At 40.2% G+C, this 20,513-nt stretch overlaps 1 protein-coding gene and 1 long non-coding RNA gene across 12 annotated transcripts in view; one reads left to right on the top strand and one right to left on the bottom strand.

Moving 5' to 3' along the window:
• Window positions 1–20,513, top strand: part of DNM3 (dynamin 3) — a 396,041-nt gene that overhangs the window by 264,365 nt on the left and 111,163 nt on the right. For all 10 annotated transcript variants that reach the window (XM_074322210.2, XM_074322205.2, XM_074322209.2 and 7 more), the window contains one exon: window positions 11,710–11,819. In XM_074322210.2, coding sequence (XP_074178311.2) covers window positions 11,710–11,819 — 110 coding nt within the window. The remainder of the gene's footprint in view (window positions 1–11,709; window positions 11,820–20,513) is intronic.
• On the bottom strand, window positions 5,265–9,930 carry LOC148756610 (uncharacterized). 2 transcript variants are annotated; one of them, XR_016022807.1, is made up of 3 exons: window positions 9,310–9,930; window positions 9,056–9,126; window positions 5,265–7,109 (listed from the first exon to the last, which is right to left on the bottom strand). It is a non-coding gene; the product is annotated as an uncharacterized LOC148756610 (long non-coding RNA). The 2 variants fall into 2 exon arrangements; XR_016022808.1 differs by having other exon boundaries at window positions 9,626–9,694.

A 20,513-nucleotide genomic window follows, 5' to 3' on the forward strand; every position in this document is an offset into this window, starting at 1 on the left:
TTAAGCATTTGAAATATGCCCATTTTAAAGTGCTTGCAGTGTGTTTGGCCACGCTGAGTAAATGTGTTCCTTTCTAGTAACTGAAGAAGTACGAAACACAAACTCATTTCCTGTACTGAGTTTCCTCGCGGGGAAAATGTCACCCAGGAAGGAGCACTGCTATCATACAGGTAGTTTGTAATAGTTTGTGAACATATGTGCCCCTGGGAACTTCCCATTTTATCCACATCTGTTGCCTTATTTTGTTTCTTGCCAAGCTGCTTAAATGTCATTCTTCTCACATGCTCCTTGAATTTTTTATTTAAAATTTCTCATGTATGTTATTTCTCATGTACATAATTTTTTCCTGGTTAAAGATTCCTTCCCTGAGTGACAAGTCCTGGAATTTCATAACTGCATAACCATATCTAACACACACACACACACACACACACACACACACACACATACACACACTAATAATCAGTTCACGAAGGTTTTTAGAATTCAAAATTTTCTTTTTAATTTTAATTGAAAAATTTTTTTTAATTAGAAAAATTTCGAAATGTAGTTTTTAAAATGTAATTTTAGAATATTTTAAAAGTTTATTAAAAATGAAATATTCCTTGAAAATTAAGGGGTGTAGATTGCTCTGAAAACCACTGGGAAGGCAGAGTGCAGAGCTAGGCTGAGTTTCCAGGAATGGTTCTCCAAACTGAATTTCAGAACTAGGGCTTCCAGGGAGCCACGGCCCCCAGCAGTGTGGGGCCTGCACCACCAGGAAGCCGCCTCTGGATCCAAGGGCCGCTCCACCTCCACCCTGATCCAAGCTAGCAAAGCAGGTGCCACCCACTCTGCTGCTTTCCAGTGCGACTCACTTCTGAATCAAAGTCTGGCATGAGGGCATCAGGTGGGCTGAAACGATATCTCATCTGGACCCCTAGCTACATGACCAAGATTGGGATGGGAAGGAAAGTTTTGAATTGAACGCAAACATGACAAGGAGGCTGGAATATGTGCTGAGATGGCCCCTTCTCAGAATCCACTCAATCTGTGGCTGTCATGCGTTCTGGGCCTTTCAGCCACTTGGAGACGCTGTGTGTGGGTGAGGCTGCCAGCACATAAGACCTGCCTATAAGGTGAGCAGGTGGCACGCTGGCTTTTTCGCTTCCTTGAACCTCTTTAATTCCCCAGAAAGGAATATCCGCCCTGCCTGAAACCCATCTGATGGCTGGCGTTCTGGGGCAGGGCAGGAAAGAGGGCTGAGAACAATATTTCAGCATGAAGACTTTCACCAAGTTCTCTTGTTTTTGTCCCACTTTGGCTGTCCGCCCTGCCTGTTAATCTGTGGGTCCAAAAGTCTTTTCCTATAACTGTTCTAATATAGGGAACTGGCCTCCGGTCTCCTGCTTGGGGTAGAAATGGGCTTGGAGGAGGTGACGCTGTCGTCACCTGTTCTGTGTACAGCTCTGTCATCACCAGTTCTGCTCATGCAGCCCCACAGACACTCCCTTCCTGGGCTTTACCAGGTGCCTCCAAGGACAGGATGGGACCCAAATGGGTGGCCTCCCCTCCATCCTCTCCCCCGCAGGTTATTCAGGCCATACCTTGTCTCTGTGCTAAATCACGAAAAGCTCCTCGGTTCTTGTTCTCTCTTCCAAAGCTTGTGGGAAATCGCTTGTCCACTGTCTTGTCCCCTCCACTCCCTTTGTCCCTGTGGATCACGACCATTTTATTCCTTCACTGTTATCGTCGTGGGCTTGGGGAAGGGGGAAGAGACCTGTGCGTGTGGTCAGGCTGCCATGCTTAGCCGTAAGTCCTTGAAACTCATTCTTCTGTCTGCTTACCCTTGTTGGCCTTGCACATGACCAATCTTGGATGTGCAAATACTCATGACTGTTTCTTTATAAGAATATAGAGATTGAACACTTGAGAATAAAATCCTGAACGTTCTCACTTTCAAATGGTAAAAGTCCTCCCTTTAGTCAAGGGTGGAGCCCACATTTTGAGCCCATCAGGTGTACCTAAAATACCGAGCTATGTATACTAAGCACAAAAACGAAGGGGCACTGCCAAGAAAGCCGTGAGAATGGAGGAGGGAGCCCTCCAGTGGGCCCTCGTGGCCAGACAGGCTTCCTGGAGGAGGTGGAAATTCACTAGAACTCTGAAGAGAGGGCGAGACCCAGGAAAAGGTCAGGGTCTCTACCTGGATATTGGCAGGTGTGACTACCTTTCCCTTACCTAATGGAGATATGGCAGTGTATTCTCCATGTAAGATCTGAGCGAGTGCAGAGGGGGCGGCCATGAAACCAATGGCGTGTTCTTGGTGCTACCATGACAGCCCATCAGCAGTGTACACGGCAAGTTTCTTCAGTGCCCAAGAGAAAAATCTAAAGATGCCCTATTTACTAGCAGCCTGCTGGTTCCCAGATGCTGTTTACTACTCAGATGTAATTCTGATTAAAGAAGGGAATTAGAGCCCAAATGAAAAGATGGGTAGTTTATAGTATGAGTTTCATACTTGCACATTTCTGTAGCTATAACCTCTCAATAGCAATAAACAACAGACTTCAGTTTTCAGCAACATTTTGAACTAGCATCCTGGTATTCTCAATATTTTTATAGCCTCTCTTTTCTTTGATATTTTGATTATTTTATAAGTCAGTCGTCCTCTCTGAGTTCTCAATGTAGGCAAAGCACGATGCCAGCCCATGAGGGAACTCAGTCATGTGTTCATTGTACACGTGTTTGTTGAATGCCAACCATGCAACCCAAACTGAGAAGGAAACAGTTGCTTTCCTCCGCAAGCTGGTGCTCTGATGGGGAAGTCAGGACACAGTTACAGAGAAGCTGGGCAGCAAGCCTTAGAATCATGAACAATGATAACAAAGACAATAAGAGTAACAGATTTGCTGCTTCCCTTAGAGTATACCTTGTAGTTGGAAAAGCAGAGCACACACACACATGAAACATTTGGACATTTAGAAAATTAGAGGAAAGTGTAAAGGAACGGACCAAGCCCAGCGCTGTCAGGGATCAGACTGGAGTGGGAGGGATGGTGGACATGGTAGAGGAGGCCCAATCAAAGTGCCCAATCAGGCATCGAAGTGCCCAGTCAGGCATCCAAGTATCCAATCAAGAATCAAAGTGCCCGCCCAATCAGTTAGGCAGGGAGGGCATGACAGGGGTGGTTTGAACGGGAAGGATTTGCTGAATGGCTTTCATGGCTCTGAGAGACCTGTTTGCTCAGTGAGAAGACCCAGGGAGCTAGACGGTGTAGGAAACCTAGCAGGACGAGGCAGGCTGGGGTGAGAGCAGAGCCCTGGCAGTGTGGGGACACCTGAGACTAAGGCTGGTAGGTAGACCGACCAGGCTCTGGAAGAGGGACCCGGAAATGCCAGCCTGGCTATGAGAGTCCTGAGGCGTTCCCACCACATGTCTGAGAGGCAATTTCAGGGTTAGAGGATGAGACTTAGTGGGCAGGTTTTCTCATAGCCCCACTCCTGCTTCGCTCTGGGGAACTCCACTCTTCATCGACTCAATATAATGGGCTTTGGTGGCAGAATTATTTTTTTAAAGGAGTCCACTGATTTAAAAACAATATCTGCAAGTGGGATGGGGAAGGAAAAAAAGACAGAAAAATGAGAACTATCATGGTTTAAGAAAAAAAGTCCGTTAAGTCTGAGCGAGGTGGAATGATTTTATGCAGGAATTTTGAGTGGAAGAGAAGCAAAGTGACCAACAAACAAAAGTGTTTCTAGTGGAGGAAACAGACAAAGACAGGAAGATGTGACTGGGTGTGTTGTGGTGGAGAATGAAAATGTGTTGAGTTTTCTGGAAGGCAAGAGTCCCGGGTTGGAGCAGCGGGTATGCTGAGGGGTCTGAATTTACTCTGAAGGGTAATTCAGCATCTGTCGAGTTGGACAGTGAGGTGGGGGTGGGGAGCTTGATGACTGTGTCTGCTGACGGAGCTCTTGTGTCCCTTACACAAAGCATTAACATATGGGGGCATCGCATTTTGGGGGGCTCTGGTTCCCAACCAGAAACCCAGCATAATGTCTTCCGTTTCGTTACGTGTAAACATTCTGGCCACCGTGTGTCAAGGCAAAAAGGAAAACTTTGTCAGGAAAAACATTGATCAACATTACCCACTTGAGCCACAAGCAAGTTATAATAATGGAATGTCCCACAGTATCTCCTGAGTTTTCAGGATTCTGCAAAAACACGTAGAGCCCTGGATGAGGAATCTTTTCAACTCAGACTCCTCTGTGGTCTGCGGCCCCATTTTCGGACCAGACGCTTGATGACAGTTGGTCCGTCTCCTCTTTGGCTGGTGCAGTGGTACCGCCCCGTTTGTGTGGCCCTCGCATGCTGCTCCGGTGGTCGCGTCCTGGGAATGTTCTGTGCATTGCTAGCACTGAGAGATGACACATACATGGCAGTTTCTCAGTGGAAGAAGAGACACTGAACACATCAGGAGTGTACATATGGCAAGTTCAATAATAAGAGAAGGCACATGGAAAGTCCTGCGAGTGTGAGAAGAGCAGTGGTCAAAATAGGCCTCTTTACTCATGAGGAACAGCCATTCTCAGCAGCATGGAGGCCGCTTCATCTGTCACAGACCCTGTTTCTAATCTGATTATTTATTAGCCTGGGAAATATTGGCACAATGCTTTAAAATATCGGAGCGTGTCAGTGAAGAATTATAACAAATATCACATATTTAAAAAATAAACGTGGTGGGCCGGCCCGGTGGCTCAGGCGGTTAGAGCTCCATGCTCCTAACTCCGAAGGTTGCCGGTTCGATTCCCACATGGGCCAGGGGGCTCTCAACCACAAGGTTGCCGGTTCAATTCCTCGAGTCCCACAAGGGATGGTGGGCTGCGTCCCCTGCAACTAAGATTGAACACGGCACCTTGAGCTGAGCTGCCGCTGAGCTCCCGGATGGCTCAGTTGGTTGGAGCGCGTCCTCTCAACCACAAGGTTGCTGGTTCGACTCCCGCAAGGGATGGTGGGCAGCACCCCCTGCAACGGCAACTGGACCTGGAGCTGTGCTGCGCCCTCCACAACTAAGACTGAAAGGACAACTTGAAGCTGAACGGCACCCTCCACAACTTAGATAGAAAGGACAAAAACTTGACTTGGAAAAAAGTCTTGGAAGTACACACTGTTCCCCAATAGCGTCCTGTTCCCCTTCCCCAATAAAATCTTAAAAATAAATAAATGAATAAATAATACTCAAACTTGATAAAAAAAAATAAAAATAAAAAATAAATAAATAAATAAACGTGGTGCCAGTGTCACATATTTCAAACACCATATTTGCTGCCCATACGGGTCTTTTTCATGTAGTTTTCTTTCTTCTCTTTTAATCTAATTTTTTTTTATGCGCTACCATTTTTCAAAACTTTAAATCAATTTTTTACCTCTTAAGGGCAGTATATCTGCTGGTTTTGTTTTTTGAATTGTTTTGAAGAGTATTGAATTATCACAGTATATTTATGTGTTTAAGCCATGAGATTTATATCAACCGTATCCAGTATATTGGTCTAGGTTGGTAAAACTTGACCTAACGAACTACATGATACTACACAAAAACCTGTCAATTCATTCAAAATCAATCAATGAGGCATTAAAAATAAGTTTTTATATCACATCTGGTTACATGGTTGTTGTTTTTTAACATAATAGTGTAGGTAGACACCATAGTAAAATGGTGTAAGTTCAACATTATGGTAAAATTGCAGCGCGTTGGAATTTTATTTGTGATGCATCATCCACCATCAAATGTTTTTCAAGCCACATCTGTGGAGGCAGCACTGTAGTAACTATTACACATAAACACAAAAGAATTATAACACAGTCCTTGCCCCCAAGACATTCCCAGTCTATTGAAGAAGCAAGCTGCCTATAAGCAAGAAATCTCATCTTAGATAGCCTCTGCCAAAAAGTATGGAAAAGTTGGACGCTATAAAAGAGGTCTGTGACACGCTGTCCTCAGAGTAGGCTTCATGGAGGGGTTAGCGTTTGACATAAATGCCACGGCATGTAGTATTTGCCTTCTTGCAGGGAAGAAGGCATTCGTACCAGGCAGAAGCAATCCAGCACCTCTCCCCATACCCACTGTCGCTCCTTCCAGCAACCAGGCTGGCTTCACAGAGCTCTGCCAGCTAGAGGCCATTTGCAGGGCAGTTGCTGACGTGACCTCTGCTTCTCACTGATTTTTCTTTCCTTTCAAGGTTGCCAAACACATGCTGTGGCCATTCCATAATCCCCACCTCCCATCACCTTGATTCCTCTGCTTTTTACCACTCGTAGTTCAGTCACTTCCACCTCAGACCACACTCTCTCACACATTCGATGCGTCCATTTTGTTGGCCTATCCTATTTCGCCTATGTCTTCTAACTCTGGCCCAGTAACTGCAAGGAAAGAACATGCACTCAAGTTCGTCTCTCTCTGCACAAAGTATCCCTGTCCTCCTGGATGCCTCCCACGTAAATAGTGCTGGTAACCACTGTATATTGAGACAAGGAGAAGTACTCCGTTTAAAAGAAAAGAAGACTGTTGAATCAGGGCCATCAGCTTCTGATGCTTTAGAAAAGACCCAGAATTTCCACTCTGAATCTCCATGAAACAAAATCATTTCTCACAGTATGGAGGGTCCTGAAAACATTAAAAATAGAACTACCATCTGATCCAGCTATCCCACTTCTGGGAACACTGTGGTCGCCCCTTATCTGTGGCTTCACTTTCTGTGGTTTCAGTGACCGAGGTCAACAGCAGTCCAAAAATGTGAAGTGAAAAATTCCAGAAGTAAACAATTCATAAGTTTTAAATTGCATGCTGTTCCGAGGAGCGTGATGCAATCTCGCGCCGTGTCCACCGTCCTGCCGGGATATGGATCCTGCTCCCTCTGTCCAGCACCTCCATGCTGTAGATGCTCCTGCCTGTTAGTCTCTGAGTCGCCATCTTGGTGGTCAGACGGGCTCGCTTAGCATCACAGGCCTGTGTTCAAGTCACCCGTAGAGTAATGCTTAGCACGACGCCACAAGGCCCATGCCATTCACCCACTTCATGTCATTGTGTCGGCATTTTATCACCGCACATCACCACAAGAAGAAAGGTGAATCTAGTACCATAAGATATTTTGAGAGAGAGAGAAAGAGAGACAGACAGACCGCATAACTTTTATTACAGTATATTGTTAACAATGTTCTATTTTATTGTTACTGTTGTTAATCTCTTACTGTGCCTTACTTATAAATTGAACTTTATCATAGGTATTTGCATATAGGAAAAAAACATGGTGTATATCAAGTTTGGTATTACCCATGGTTTCAGGCATCCATTGGAGGTCTTGGAATGTATCCACGGCCAATAAAGGGAAACCTTTCCAAAATTTACGAAAACACTACCTTGAAAAGATATATGCAGTCCTCTGTTCAGAGAGCATTATTATTTACAATAATCAAGACATGGAAACAACCTAAGTACCCACTGATGGATGAATAGGGAAAGAAGTTGTGACACACACACGTACACACACACACACACACACACACACACACAATGGACTATTATTCAATCAAAAAAATGTTCAGCAGCATGGGTTGACCTTGAAAGCGTTATGTATGCTAAGTGAAATAAGTCAGACAAATACTGTATAATCTCACTTATATGTGGAATCTGAAAAAAAAACAAAAAACCCTCATGGGAAAGAAATCAGACTTGTGGTTACCTGAGGCAGCGGGTAAAGAGAGGGGGGTTGGAGGATGCTGTTCCACAGATACAAACATGCAACAATAAGATAAATACGTACTCGGGCTGTAATGTACAACCTGATAACTATAGGTAGCTGCTGTACGATATATAGGATTGCTCTTAAGAGAGTAGACCCTCAGAGCTCTCATGACTAGGAGAAAATTTTTTTCCTTTATTCTTTTTTTTCTTTCTTTTTATTGTATCTATGTGAAGAAGATGGCTGCTAGCTGAACTAATTGTGGTAACCATTTCACAATACATGTAAACCAAACCATCATGCTGTACATTTTAAACTTATATAGTAATGTATGTCAATTATTTCTCGATAAAAGTTGAAAAACTAAATTCTTAAAAATCTCTAGAATTTTACAAGTGCATCTACCAAAATGTCTGTTCAAGGTGAAATATTTAAAATATCAAATTTTCTTCTTCTTCTGTTCTTTTTTTACAAATATAGCAAAAAACATTCTCTCCTTTTTTGTTTTTGTGTGCTAACACATCCCACCTGAACACTAGAATTGACTGAACATTCCGAACTCCAAATGAACAATCTTTACACAAACTTTTTAGTTAATGCACTTGTAAGATAAGGGTGTCTCATAAAGGGTAATTCAAAATAAATAGAATAAACATGACTTATTGTATGAATTGAAAGTAGAGAGATGGGGGAGTGACAGAGAGACAGACAGAGTTACAAACTTGGGAAAACTTTTTGCACAGAAGGAAGAACTTGAGCTAGATGCTAATAAACTGATGTGGTGGGGAGAAGTGGAAAGGTATTTCAAATTGGGAAAAGACCATCTGCAAAGGTGCATTTGCTTGAAATATGAAGACTTCTGGAAGAGGAGAGGAGATATTGACAACTCAGAACCCATAGAGAGATGCTTTCCAGTGTCCCATGAAGGAGGTTCGTGGATTTTCTTCCATAAATAATGGAGAGCTAGAGTTTTGTAGGACTGGGATGAATTTGATAGAGCAGTTTTAGAAAATTGCCCTCCCTGGTGATGTGAGAGGAATTAGGAGGCAAGGGGACCAGCTAGGAAGCCGTTTGTGACCATCTGTGTGTGAGATGCCAGGGCCCTAGATTGATGTAGTGGGAATGTCAAACACTGGAGCTCTGACAAATGCTTCAGACACGATGCAATAGTCTCGATGTAATAAAGGAGGTGAAGGGAGGCAATGCGTCAGAAAGGATAGCAGGGTTTCAGATGGGGTGACTGCGAGAATGACAAGTCCTCCTGATGGCAGAAACAGGGAGGTCCGAAGGGAAAAACTGTTTGGATGGATGAGGGGAAGGAAAGTGATGGTAAATACCTGGGGTTCAGCGCTGTCAATAGAAAGTTACTGAGAACCACACAAGCCATTTTAAATTGTCTAGCAGCCACCTGCAAAGCAGTGAAAATAAATAGGTGAGTTATAAGGTAGTATTTTATTTACCACAATATATTAAAAATATCATTTCAACAGATAATCAATGTAAAAGTATGAGATCATTTACATTGTTTTCCCTCATACTAAGACTTTGAAATCTGGTGTGGATTTAACATTTAGGGCACATCCCAGCTTACCTACACGTCAAGTGCTCAGGAGTCATGCTGTGGCTTGTGCCTACCACACTGGTCAGTGCAATATTAGACCGTTTAATAATAAAACTAACAAATATATGTAGCAGATGCCTCAATCAAGCTGCTGCAAAGACTCGCTGCATTTTGGAAGTTATAATTCGGTTAATCCTCTTGTCTTCCTTCTGTTTATTTCAGCAATTTCATATTCAAAATGTTCGTTTAGCAGAACGTCATTCTTTCCCCAAAGCACCAAGGATTTTAGAAATATTCGTGATATACTGCTTCAGTGTCCTCTCCTTTAATTCTCCATTGGACTTACAACTTCAATTAAACAGATCAGTCCCAGTCTTCTTTTCTTCTTTTTCTTCTTCTTCCATCCATCTTAAAAGTCTTGATTATGAAATAGTTTTTCATGTTCCCCTGTCTGCATATGTGTGTATTTCTCCAATGTTGAATATCTGACGTAAACTTGCTGGATTTGGATCTTTACTATACGCTAAAAAATGCAGTACAAAGGGATCCTCCTATAGAAAACACGCCAAAGACATCGTGTTCCATCTTTACAATGAAATGCAGATTTCCCATTAAAAGGCAAATCCATCATTTCAAAAGGCTGAATAGGAGGGTGCGTTAAAAAAATCCAGCTGCTTAAATTTAGGACTTTGAAAAACATCCAAAAATAATTTTTTTTTCCCCGGGGTCTCGAGCATTTTCATTTGATTATGTATTGAATAGCTTTTCATTCAATAGCTTGCCTCTTAGAATTCTGTCCTAAAGTCATCTGACAAGTGTTTCCAAGAAGTTAGACTCAACGATGGTACTTCATTTGCTTAAATTATGTGTTTTGCTATTTAGAATATCCTTGTGTTGGCTAATATTATTTTTTGTACAAGAAATATTGTGCTCTTCTTAACTTTTCTTTGCTTTCTCAGGTTTATTCTTAGACTTCCCTCACTCCCATTTAGTTTCTTTTATTATTATTATTATTATTATTATTATTATTATTATTATTATTATTATTTTAATCTTCTTTGAAGACATTGTCTGCCAGGACAGCCAATTTGTTCACCAACCAACCAACTTCCTTCAATTTCTTTAGTCGTCTAGTTCTCTGCCTCGCTATTTTCATGTGCTCTGCCCTGCTTTCTTTTCTGATTAACTTTGGAGTAAGAAGTAGCAATGCCAGGGACACGCCCTTCAGTAACTGCCTATGGGTGTGCAGATGGCATGGCCCCCGCAGCTGGGCCCGGAGCACCACTCAGCCCAGCCACAAACTCTCAAGGAAGTGGTGCAGGAGCTGCAGGAACAAAAAGGCTTATGTCAGACATATCTGTACACTGTGTGTATTCCCCACAGGAAATGCAGTAATAGTTGTTTATTAAAAGTCGTGGCTACATCTCTAAGCTCCCCTCCTCCAGAGTTGCTAGTCCCTCTTTTTCTCAGGTCTAACTGCAGAGGTAGAGGCTGGGACCATACAGGGGACTACTGTTTAACAGGGACCACTGCTAAAATGCCCCAGTAATAGGTCTTGAGTAGGTTTCTTAAGCTGAGTGTTTGGCTCTCTCCTACTCAACGGGCTGTTAAGCATTTATACATATGATAATATTGCCCCTGGGCCAGTCTGTAAAAGCAAATGTTTCTAGTAATTCCTTGGCATCTAGTATGTTTTACTAAAACCGGCTCGGTCCCATTTACAGACTTCCCCTCTCCAATGTCCATTTTCTTCCTAAAGAATTGTTCATTTTAAAAGAGAATGTGTTCTAGTTAATATCAGTCCACTTCTAATGGGTTCTTTTTTCTTCTTCAAAGAACTCAACAATTTAAGGGAATCGTTTTTGTTTTGTTTTTTTTCCCTAGACTTACATTTTATTCTTGACCCAAATGAAGGAAGTGTTTCCTGTGCTTTTGTCATAGTTTACGGGGGGTATTTCATTTTGGGGTCCTCGTGCTTCCTTCCAGTCCCCTGCCAGCACTGGCTATCAAAACTGCTTAGGCTGCAAATAAAATATGAAATGAAATCCATCTGGCATTTCTCATTGAATTAGGACCAGAACATTTTTGTTAAATATTAACAGATGGCTAAATTCTTAATATCAAACTAACATGTAAAAACATCTAAGGGGACCCACATGAGGAAGAAAGGATAGAGGACCACGTGTGTTTTCTCCATGACCGAACCCTTCCTTCCTCTACACTTTCTCTCCCCTCTTTCTTCTGACCCCAGTGAGAATCAGCAGAGACGCCTACCCATCAGATAACTTATATTCCTTGGTAGCTGGTATCAAAATAGTGTCTGAGGGTATCACAATATTGTAATCAAATCTTGGCCAGGTCAGGTGCTATGTTGCCATTGGCACACTTTAATATCTTTTGTTAAAGCCCTCTCTCTCTTTTTCTCTCTAGGAAAAAGAAAAGAAGTATATGCTTCCCTTGGACAACCTGAAAGTTCGGGATGTGGAAAAGAGCTTTATGTCTAGCAAGCACAACTTTGCCATTTTTAATACAGAACAGAGGTAAGAAAATAAAGCACCTTCTATCTTCAGATTTTTTTCCTTGAATTGCTACATGATCCAGAGATCATATTTATAATAGTTCCTTTGGTCCCCCTTTGAAATTTGTTAACTTGTCAGTTTTCCTTTCATTTATTTTGCATTTTTAGCTTCCACCGTACGTTATGGATTCAAAAGATTGAGTTAGAGTAAGAAGGGTCTTTAAGTATTAGTTTGTTTATTCCTGCTTTTGCAGCAGTCATCCAAATCAATCTGCTTCTGTTCTGAAACTACATTTTGTTACTTTAAAATCTTCTCTGCCCTGAAAGCATTGTTTACATGCTTACAAGTTATTCAATTATAGTTTGTAATAGCATCTGTCTGGCATGAGTGGTAAGACCTTCTCATATAAGAGGTATGACAATTAAGTTTGTGAACTTGATATCAGAGGGATTATTCATTATGAATTTGTACCAACTGGACAAACAGTTTACCAAGTTTACTATTTGGAAGTGCTGAAAAAGTTAGATGACCTGAACTTTTTGCCAACAATTTATGGCTCTTGCATCACGACAATGCACCAACTCACATGGCACTGTCTGTGAGGGAGTTTTGAGCCAGGAAACAAATAACTGTATCGGGACACCCTCCCTACTCACCTGATCTGGCCCCTAATGACTTCTTCCTTTACCCAAAGATAAAGGAAATATTGAAAGGAAGACATTTTGATGACATTGAGGACATCAAGGGTAATACGATGACAGCTCTGATAGCCATTCCAGAAAAAGAGTTCCAAAATTGCTGGACTAGGTGGGTGGACTAGACGCTGGCATCGGTGCATAGCTTCCCAAGGGGAGTACTTCAAAGGTGACCGTAGTGATCTTCAGCAGTGAGACATGTAACACTTTTTCTAGGATGAGTTTGCGACCTTCATTGTCAGACCTTGTATATATTATGATTAAATTCTTGCATTGGTTAATAAAATCATTCAGTTGATATGAATACACATATATAGTGCTTTACAGTGTTTCAAAGCACTGTACATGTTCGTTGTCTGGTTTTTGTAGCACATGCCCGTGAGATAAAAAGATAGGGTAGTGTGGTTACCACTTGATAAATGAGAAAATGTAGCTCAGGGAGGTTGACTTTCTTAAGGTCACAACATTAATTCATGGGAGAACTTGAACCTGAATCAGGACTTCTGTGTCTAAGGGTACTTTTTCTTCCACTTGTGTTTCTTTCTTTTTCCCCCACCGCCGGTCACCTACAATATCAGAACTTTCTTTTGGGGTGATTATCACGGAATGCCGTCCATCCATGGTCGTTCACTGAAGCTAAGCAGTAACGTGAAATACACAAATGGAGAGGGAACAGAAGACAGGACGCAGGTGTAAAGGGCTACAACTAGGCAAGAATATAGTACAGGAGAGCTTTTCCAAGTGGAAATACTCTAGGAAAAAGCTATTTCATTCCTGTGAGTCAGTTATTCAGAGATGGGCTCCTTCTGTGGCGGAGTCTAACTTTAACCCGTCTTTCCCGGCCTACCCTCTTTATTTAGCAGTGAATGAAGCTCCTTGATTAGGTTCAGTGACTGGCCCAGGGTCAATCACACAGTGACTCAAAATAGCCGAAGAAGCCTTCTCTCTACATTCCCAGTCAGTTGCTCAGAGTGACTCATTACACAAAACTGCTCAGAAAAACCACAAGAGCAAGGCGTTTAAGCAATCAAGGGGAAAGCAAATTAAATACAACTCCTCTACCAATTACTGAGATGGAATTCTTTTAAAAAAGACTTCATATTCAGAGTTGCTTGTGAAAAGAAACGAAAACACTGGTAATGATAAAGAATAAAAGGGTTTCCTGGAAAGAGCAGTCGTCTGTCCTCAGTGGGACCAAACTCGGGACTGTTGATAGACCTTCCTCAGAGCAGTGGGGAAGTGGGAGGTCCTAAAAAAATCATCAGAGGGCGGGCTGCTCAGCCTTCTGGCTTGTATGCAGAGCGGGAAGTGTGACTACCGCCCAAGAGGTCAAACTTAATTTGAGTCTTTAGCCAACCTGTAAGTTCAGGTTCTAAAAGGGCTTGGTACAAAGTAAAGAATTTGACAGTGGTAGAGCATCTTTTTTTTAGGTGAAATGTCACTGTGGATTTTAAAGAGAACAAAAGACACCAAAATAAGAAAACTGTGGATTTCTAAAAATCTAGGTATTCTGGAATCCTAGAGTTCTCAGCAGGTATTGAACTCAACCACTTCTCAGAGACCTCTGTGAGTACACGGATGTCCCATCCACAGGCACATTTACCATTGTCTTTTCCTCTGAAATATTGATTATTTTCCATTATTTTTGTACTGACTAGGACCTCCACTACAATGCCAAATACAGTTGAGAATCCTTGTCTTGTTTCTGATTTTAAGGACAATTATTTTATAATTTATAGTGAAGTATTTTCTGATAGGTACCTGATACCAGGTAAAGACAATCCCTTGTGTTTCTAGTTGCTAAATTGTTTCTATTTTAATCATGGATGGGTACTGAATTTTATCAAGTGCTTTTTCTGCCGCTACAGAGAAGATAGTATGATTTTCTTCTTTAATCTGTTTATGTGGTGAAATATATTAATAGATGTTCTAATGTTAAACCATCCTTGATCTCTAGGGATTAGACCTAGTTAAGTCGTGATGTATTATTATTTATTATGCATTCCTGGCTTAAGTTTGCTAGCATTTTCTTTAGACTTTTGCATCTATGTTTATAAATAAAATTGACTCATAAAAGTCCTTTTTTGCAGTGTCCCTGTCTGGTTTATATATTGAAGTGTGAATAAGTCCTATTGTTCTTTGGAACACTTTGTATAAGCTAAGGATTAGCTATTGATTGATTGTTTGGTAGACCTGGATTTTTCAGGTTTTCTATTTTTTCCATGACTCAGTTTGGACAAACTATATTATTTCTATGAAATTATCCATTCATTTTTAAATACATTAATGTCAAGTATTTCTTAACGTTCTATTTGTTTGGATCTCTGCTGTATCTGAAATTAGACCCCTTTTTTATTTCTCATAGTAAACCTTATCTTTTTAAACATAATCACTGTTTGCAGAGTTTTACCTATTTTCTAAAAACCAGCTTTTTACTTTTTTGATCCTCTATTTTGTATGTTTTATCTATTTCAATAATTTCTTCTATCTTTGTCATGATTTCCTTTGTGTTTATAGGTCTTTTTCCCCCAACTTCTTAATGTGTAGCTCATCAAATTTAATTCTTTTTTACATATGCATTCTTATCTATAGATTTCCCTCTAGGTAATCTTTCACTGCTTACAAATTTTGAAATATAACGTTTTTATTATCATTAAGTTCTGTTTCCTTTAATCTTCTGTTTCCGTAATTTTTATTATGATTTCTTCTTTGAGTTGTTTAGAAGTGTATTTTACATTCTGTAGTGCATAGAATTTTATTGTTTTGTTGTTTTTGTTGAGTTCTAACTTAATTGTATTGTGGTCAGAGAATGCGATTTAGCACATGGTGAATTTTCATAAATATTCCATGTATGCTTGCGAAGAATGTGTTGATTTGGGAGTACAGAGTTCCATAAGAGTCCATTAGATTACACTTGTTAATCGTATTATCCAATCTCGATAGTTGTGATCTTTTCCCATCTTGATTAATTCAAACACTCAACAACTGTATGTATCAGGCAGCTGTTATGTTCCAGGCATTGTTCTATGTTCTTAAAATACAGCTGTGAATAAAACAGACAAAAAAAGATGATACATTTTAGATTACATTCTAGAGAGAGGTGTTGGCAGGAAGGCAGATAAAAGCCATAAAGAATTTCACTTTGTCAGATGGATGTTAAAAATCTCACTTTATGATTGTGAGCTTGATTATTCTAGTAAGTCTGTCAATTTTTGCTTTATGTATTTTGAGGTCAATCTGTGTTATTAGATTCTTACAAGTTTAGAATTGCTGGATCTTTCGATGACATTTTTAAAAAGTAATTTTATGGCAACTCCCTTTATTCCTAAAAATTCTCTTTGCCTTAAATTTTATTTTGTCTGATCTTAATATAGCTACACTACCTTTCTTTTGGTTAATATTTGCTTAATATATCCTTTTTATTTCCTTTTGCCATCAATTGTTCTGTATTCTTATTGTGTTTTTCTTTTGTGTAGTTGGATTTGTTTTCTTGGTTTTAATTTAATGTGAGATCTTTTTCTTTTAACTGGTCAGTGTAGCCCATTTATTATTCTTGTTACTGATTTATCAAATTTATTTGAACATGATATTTTAGTCTTTTTCTTTACCTTGCCTTTTCTATATTTATTTTGCCCCTTCTTTTCTGACTTCTTTTTCTTTTATTCAGGTTAGTTATTTTTTTCCTCCTTGGCTTGGAAATTATGTACTTTATTTTTACTCTTTTAGACATTCCTGTAGAATTTTTGACTTGAAGTTTGAAGGTAATCTTCCAACTGTCTTTCCAAAATGACCTTAACACACTTTAACCTTTCTAACGCTCTCCTGATTTCCATATTATTGTTGCCCAGTATTTGAGTTCCACCGTACCTTTTTACCCCCTTTGTCAGTATTATAATTGGTTCACATAGACAATGCTTGTTTAGATTTATCAACATGTTTTGTCAGTTGCTTTGCTCACTTGTCTTCTTGCATCCCAGTGTTTAACTTTGGTTCATTCTTCATACTAAGCTGCACCTTTCAGAAGTCCCTTCATGAACATGAGAGTTACTTGGCTGTAACTCTCAGTTTGACGTTTATTTTCTGGAAAATATTTTATTTTGTCCGCATTTTTGAATAATACTTTCATTGGATATTACATTATAGGTTGATAATTCTTTTATCTCATCCTTTGAAGTCATGATTCCCTTATATTCTGACTTTAGCTCTGGTGTTGAGAAGACAGCTGCCAGTCTAGTTATTGCTTCTTTTAATAGGCAATCCATATTTTCTCACTGATTGAATTTAAGAGCGGTTTTGTCTTTGGTATACTGATGTTTCAATACCATGTGTTTACATGTGTGTTTTGCTTACTGTTACTGCTTGGGAGTGTTTCCTAAACCTGAGGATTTATGATTTTCATAAAGTCTGAAAAACTGTATATCATTATCTCTTTGACTTTTTTCTCTTCTCTGTTCTTACTTGTTTCTCCTTCTAGAATTCCTGTTAGACATATACTAACTCATTTTATCCTGTTCTTCGTATGTTTAACTCTATTTCGTACATATCTCCTTGTGCCTCATTTTGGATCATTTCTTTAGCTCTATCTTCCAGTTCACTAATACCTTCTTAACTTGTGACTGGGCGGAAACAAACTTGCCTGTCAATCTTTCTTCCTTGTAGGCAGATATTTTCTTTTTTTTCTTTCAATGCATCTTTTTTCTGAGGGTGTGGCCTTCGGAGAGTCCTGACTTTCACATAAATCCCAAGATCTTGTTTCCTATTCTTTTGTAGCAACTAAGACCCAAACCTTTTGGTTGCTAAAACTGACACCATCCAGTGGCAGAAGTGACAAAAGATAAAAGATGCATTTCCTCTCTCTCTCTCTCTCTGATTTTTTTTTTTTCATTGCAGAGAGAGCCCAGGCACTTAAAATTATGTTTTTCAGCAATTCTAGATGTCTTGTGGAAAGGAGTTTTTAAATTTTCCACTCTGCCATTTTGGTTGAAGTGAAATGGCCTTTCGTTATCATTAAGTTGTTGCAACACAAAAATATGCTCCCAATTTCCCCCTAGAACTAAGGATTGTGATAAAAGTGAACCTGAAAGCCAGCCTGGGAGTTCTCTATATTTACAAACATGAATGTTTTACAAACCGATCAGAGAAAAAATAGCTGTCATTCTCCTGTTCTCTCATTTGCTCCCTCAGTACACACTTATTATATTATTCATTCCAACGTATTTATTAGGCATTTCTGCATTACCTACCTGCATGTCAGTATTGATGCTCTGAATGAAATACAAGTTGTGATCTTGTTTTGCATGGCATTTATCATCACCACTGAGTCTTACTCAGCATTCCTTTTTCACTAATCGTAAGACAGAAAAGTTAAATCCATGAAGAGATAAACAACATAGAAAAGATAATCTAGTTGAGAGGATACTATACGTGAAACGAATGGGTTATAGTGTATAAGGTAACATTTAACCAGATTGTATGATAGTGTATTCCACTCCTATATTAGCCATTGCTACTTGTGTCACTTAAGTGCTGGAGTAGCAGAGCATAGGGTTTAGCCATAAGCAATAGTTAGCATCGTAGAAGGTGACTCTCATTGCGTTTTGACATAAAGTGATGGAGAGGAAATAGAAAGAAGTGCCCCTTAGAAAGAATAGTATTAGTCAAAGCAAAAAGGTGGGAAGTGTTGCTTCATCTGTTGCCAGTCTTTTGGATGAGAAGAAGCTCATTTCCAAGGCAAGGTGAACATTCCCTTTTCCCCTCCGTAGGATTTATTGAATTGGATTTACCCATGTAGGTTTATGTATTTGAATATTCTGTGTAGAAGGAAAATTATGCATCTATCAAAAGCCCATATACTTAGCATAATTCTACCAACTATACTTAATGATATTCTTTTCACCATTTACGTTGATTCTGTGGTTGTGTTCCTACTTTTTTCTTTCTTTTGAGACAAGGTCTTCTAAGAATTATAAGAAGTGTTCTTTTTCCTTGCCTTTAGATCAGGGGTGTCCAAACTTTTCTCAACGTTTTTCACCAAGGGCCATATGCAGTAAAATACACAAACAGCCGGGCCACTCACTCAAGGTGAAGTACATATTGTCTCACCTGGTTTATTTAAGTAAACTAAATATATTTTTGGAATTTGCTGCGGGTCAATTAAAAATGGATTGCGGACTGCAGTTGGCCCACGGGCCGCAGTTTGGACACCCCTGGTTTAGATGATCTTTGGTTCATTTAGAAGAGTTTTTATACATTCTTCTCTTACTTTGTAGTCTTCATCCCGTCTTCACTGCAGTGATTTGGATCAGTTTATTTAGCCATTTGACCCATGTGAGATGCACGGCTTGGTGGTGAGGGTTCCTGGGCGAATTTCGGAGTGGGCACCAACATAAATGTAAAATGTCATGGCTTTTAGGGTTCTCAGTGACCTTAGAGATAGTCTGTCCGTCCTCCTCACCTCACAGGTTAAGGAGTTGACAGCTATAACCGGTCAATGACTTCCCCCTTGTCACTAAAGCAGTTAATGACAGAGCCAGAACTGGAACCCAGGGCTGATGTCTGCTGATCCAGAGCTCTTTCTGATACCATAGTTTTGATATCAACTACGGAACAGGAATTGTACCAACTGTTTTAGTTGGGATTGTTCCTAATAGAGCAGCAATGAAGAGATTTTTAACTTCTCGTGTAGGTATTTCAGTTTGCTGTTAAATCTTACAGTTTTCCTTGGAACACGTGGAGTCTCATTTGCAAAGCCCGCGCTGGAACTGACCAGCACCTACGAATCATTGCTGCTTGTGTCACCGCACTATTCCTAAGAGCTCATTGAGTTGCTATTTCAACTTTCCACTGTAAAGTGTAAAGCAGTTACTCTGTGGTCCCCAATCATCAGGTGTGTGGGAATTGATACATTTAACATCTTTCTTTAAAAAGCCTTCAGTGTCCTGGTGAATTAATATGATCTTTATGAGTCTGGTGACCAGATTTTTGAGCCATTCTAAACAGTGTTTTAGTGCTAAGGTTTTTATAAATGGAGGGAATTGTTACTAGTTGCAATGGCTTCAGAGCTCAGGAGAGTGAATTTCACCCCTACCTGATTTAGCCTCCAAAACCCCTGGTAAGATTATGCATTCCCCAGCCCCCCTTCTGGGCCTTTCAAGAGGGCATCCTAGGGAAGGCTGCTTAAGTTGTAATGCTTTGCTTTACCATTCATTGCATCACCATATCATTTTGAAAATCCAAGTTAAAAGATGGCTAAACTTCTTTTGGGCCGGACTGAAGCTGAAGATTGAACTGTTCCCCCAGGTTTCTCTTCCGTTTGATTTTGTTAAAAATGCCATTTTCTCGGGTAGACGCACATCTAGTTAATGGCCTCACTGTGCTGTTCTCCGTTCCCCCCAGGCAGTCCTTTCCTTTTAAGGTCATGCTAAGGCCCATTTGGTCCAAGGTATGTCAGATCTGGTAGCCAGCAGAGACCGCATCTGTCCAGGGGGTTTGCGGGGCTGCCACAAAGGTATTTTCTGAGCACCCCTTGGGGTTGTCCAGCTCTGTTTTCTTTTAAAATAAGGCATTCTTTCTTTGATGCTGCTTTGTAGCTTCAATTCAGGATATGGTTTATCAACATTACCAAGTGTTCCAATTCACTTTCTCCCCCCAACTTTTTCTCTCTTTTTTTTTTTTTTTTTTTTTTACAGAAAGGGATTTTAGGATGTTTCACCACTCCACTTAGTCCCCAGCACATTGCCAACACTCAATAAATGTCAAATACTGTGGCACTGTAGCTAGTGTGCGCTTCTCAGGCGTTCTGAAAAGAATGGCTCTTTATTCTCATTGTTGAGTGGTATATTTTTCCACTTGTTAGCTGGAAAGGAATTGGAGTCAGGTTTTCCATTTATATACCTTTATGGCTGTGTTGCTATATTAAGACCCGCTTGGAGTTCAAGTTGTTTGGAAAAGTGCTTAATTAAACAAATATGCTGGGCAAAAGGTGGTATGCAATGCCTTGTCTAAAAGGTCATGTCTCACT

This window comes from Rhinolophus sinicus, chromosome 11 (genome assembly GCF_057876585.1).
Source record: "Rhinolophus sinicus isolate RSI-liver-muscle chromosome 11, RSI-T2T, whole genome shotgun sequence".
In the NCBI taxonomy this organism is placed as follows: domain Eukaryota; kingdom Metazoa; phylum Chordata; class Mammalia; order Chiroptera; family Rhinolophidae; genus Rhinolophus; species Rhinolophus sinicus.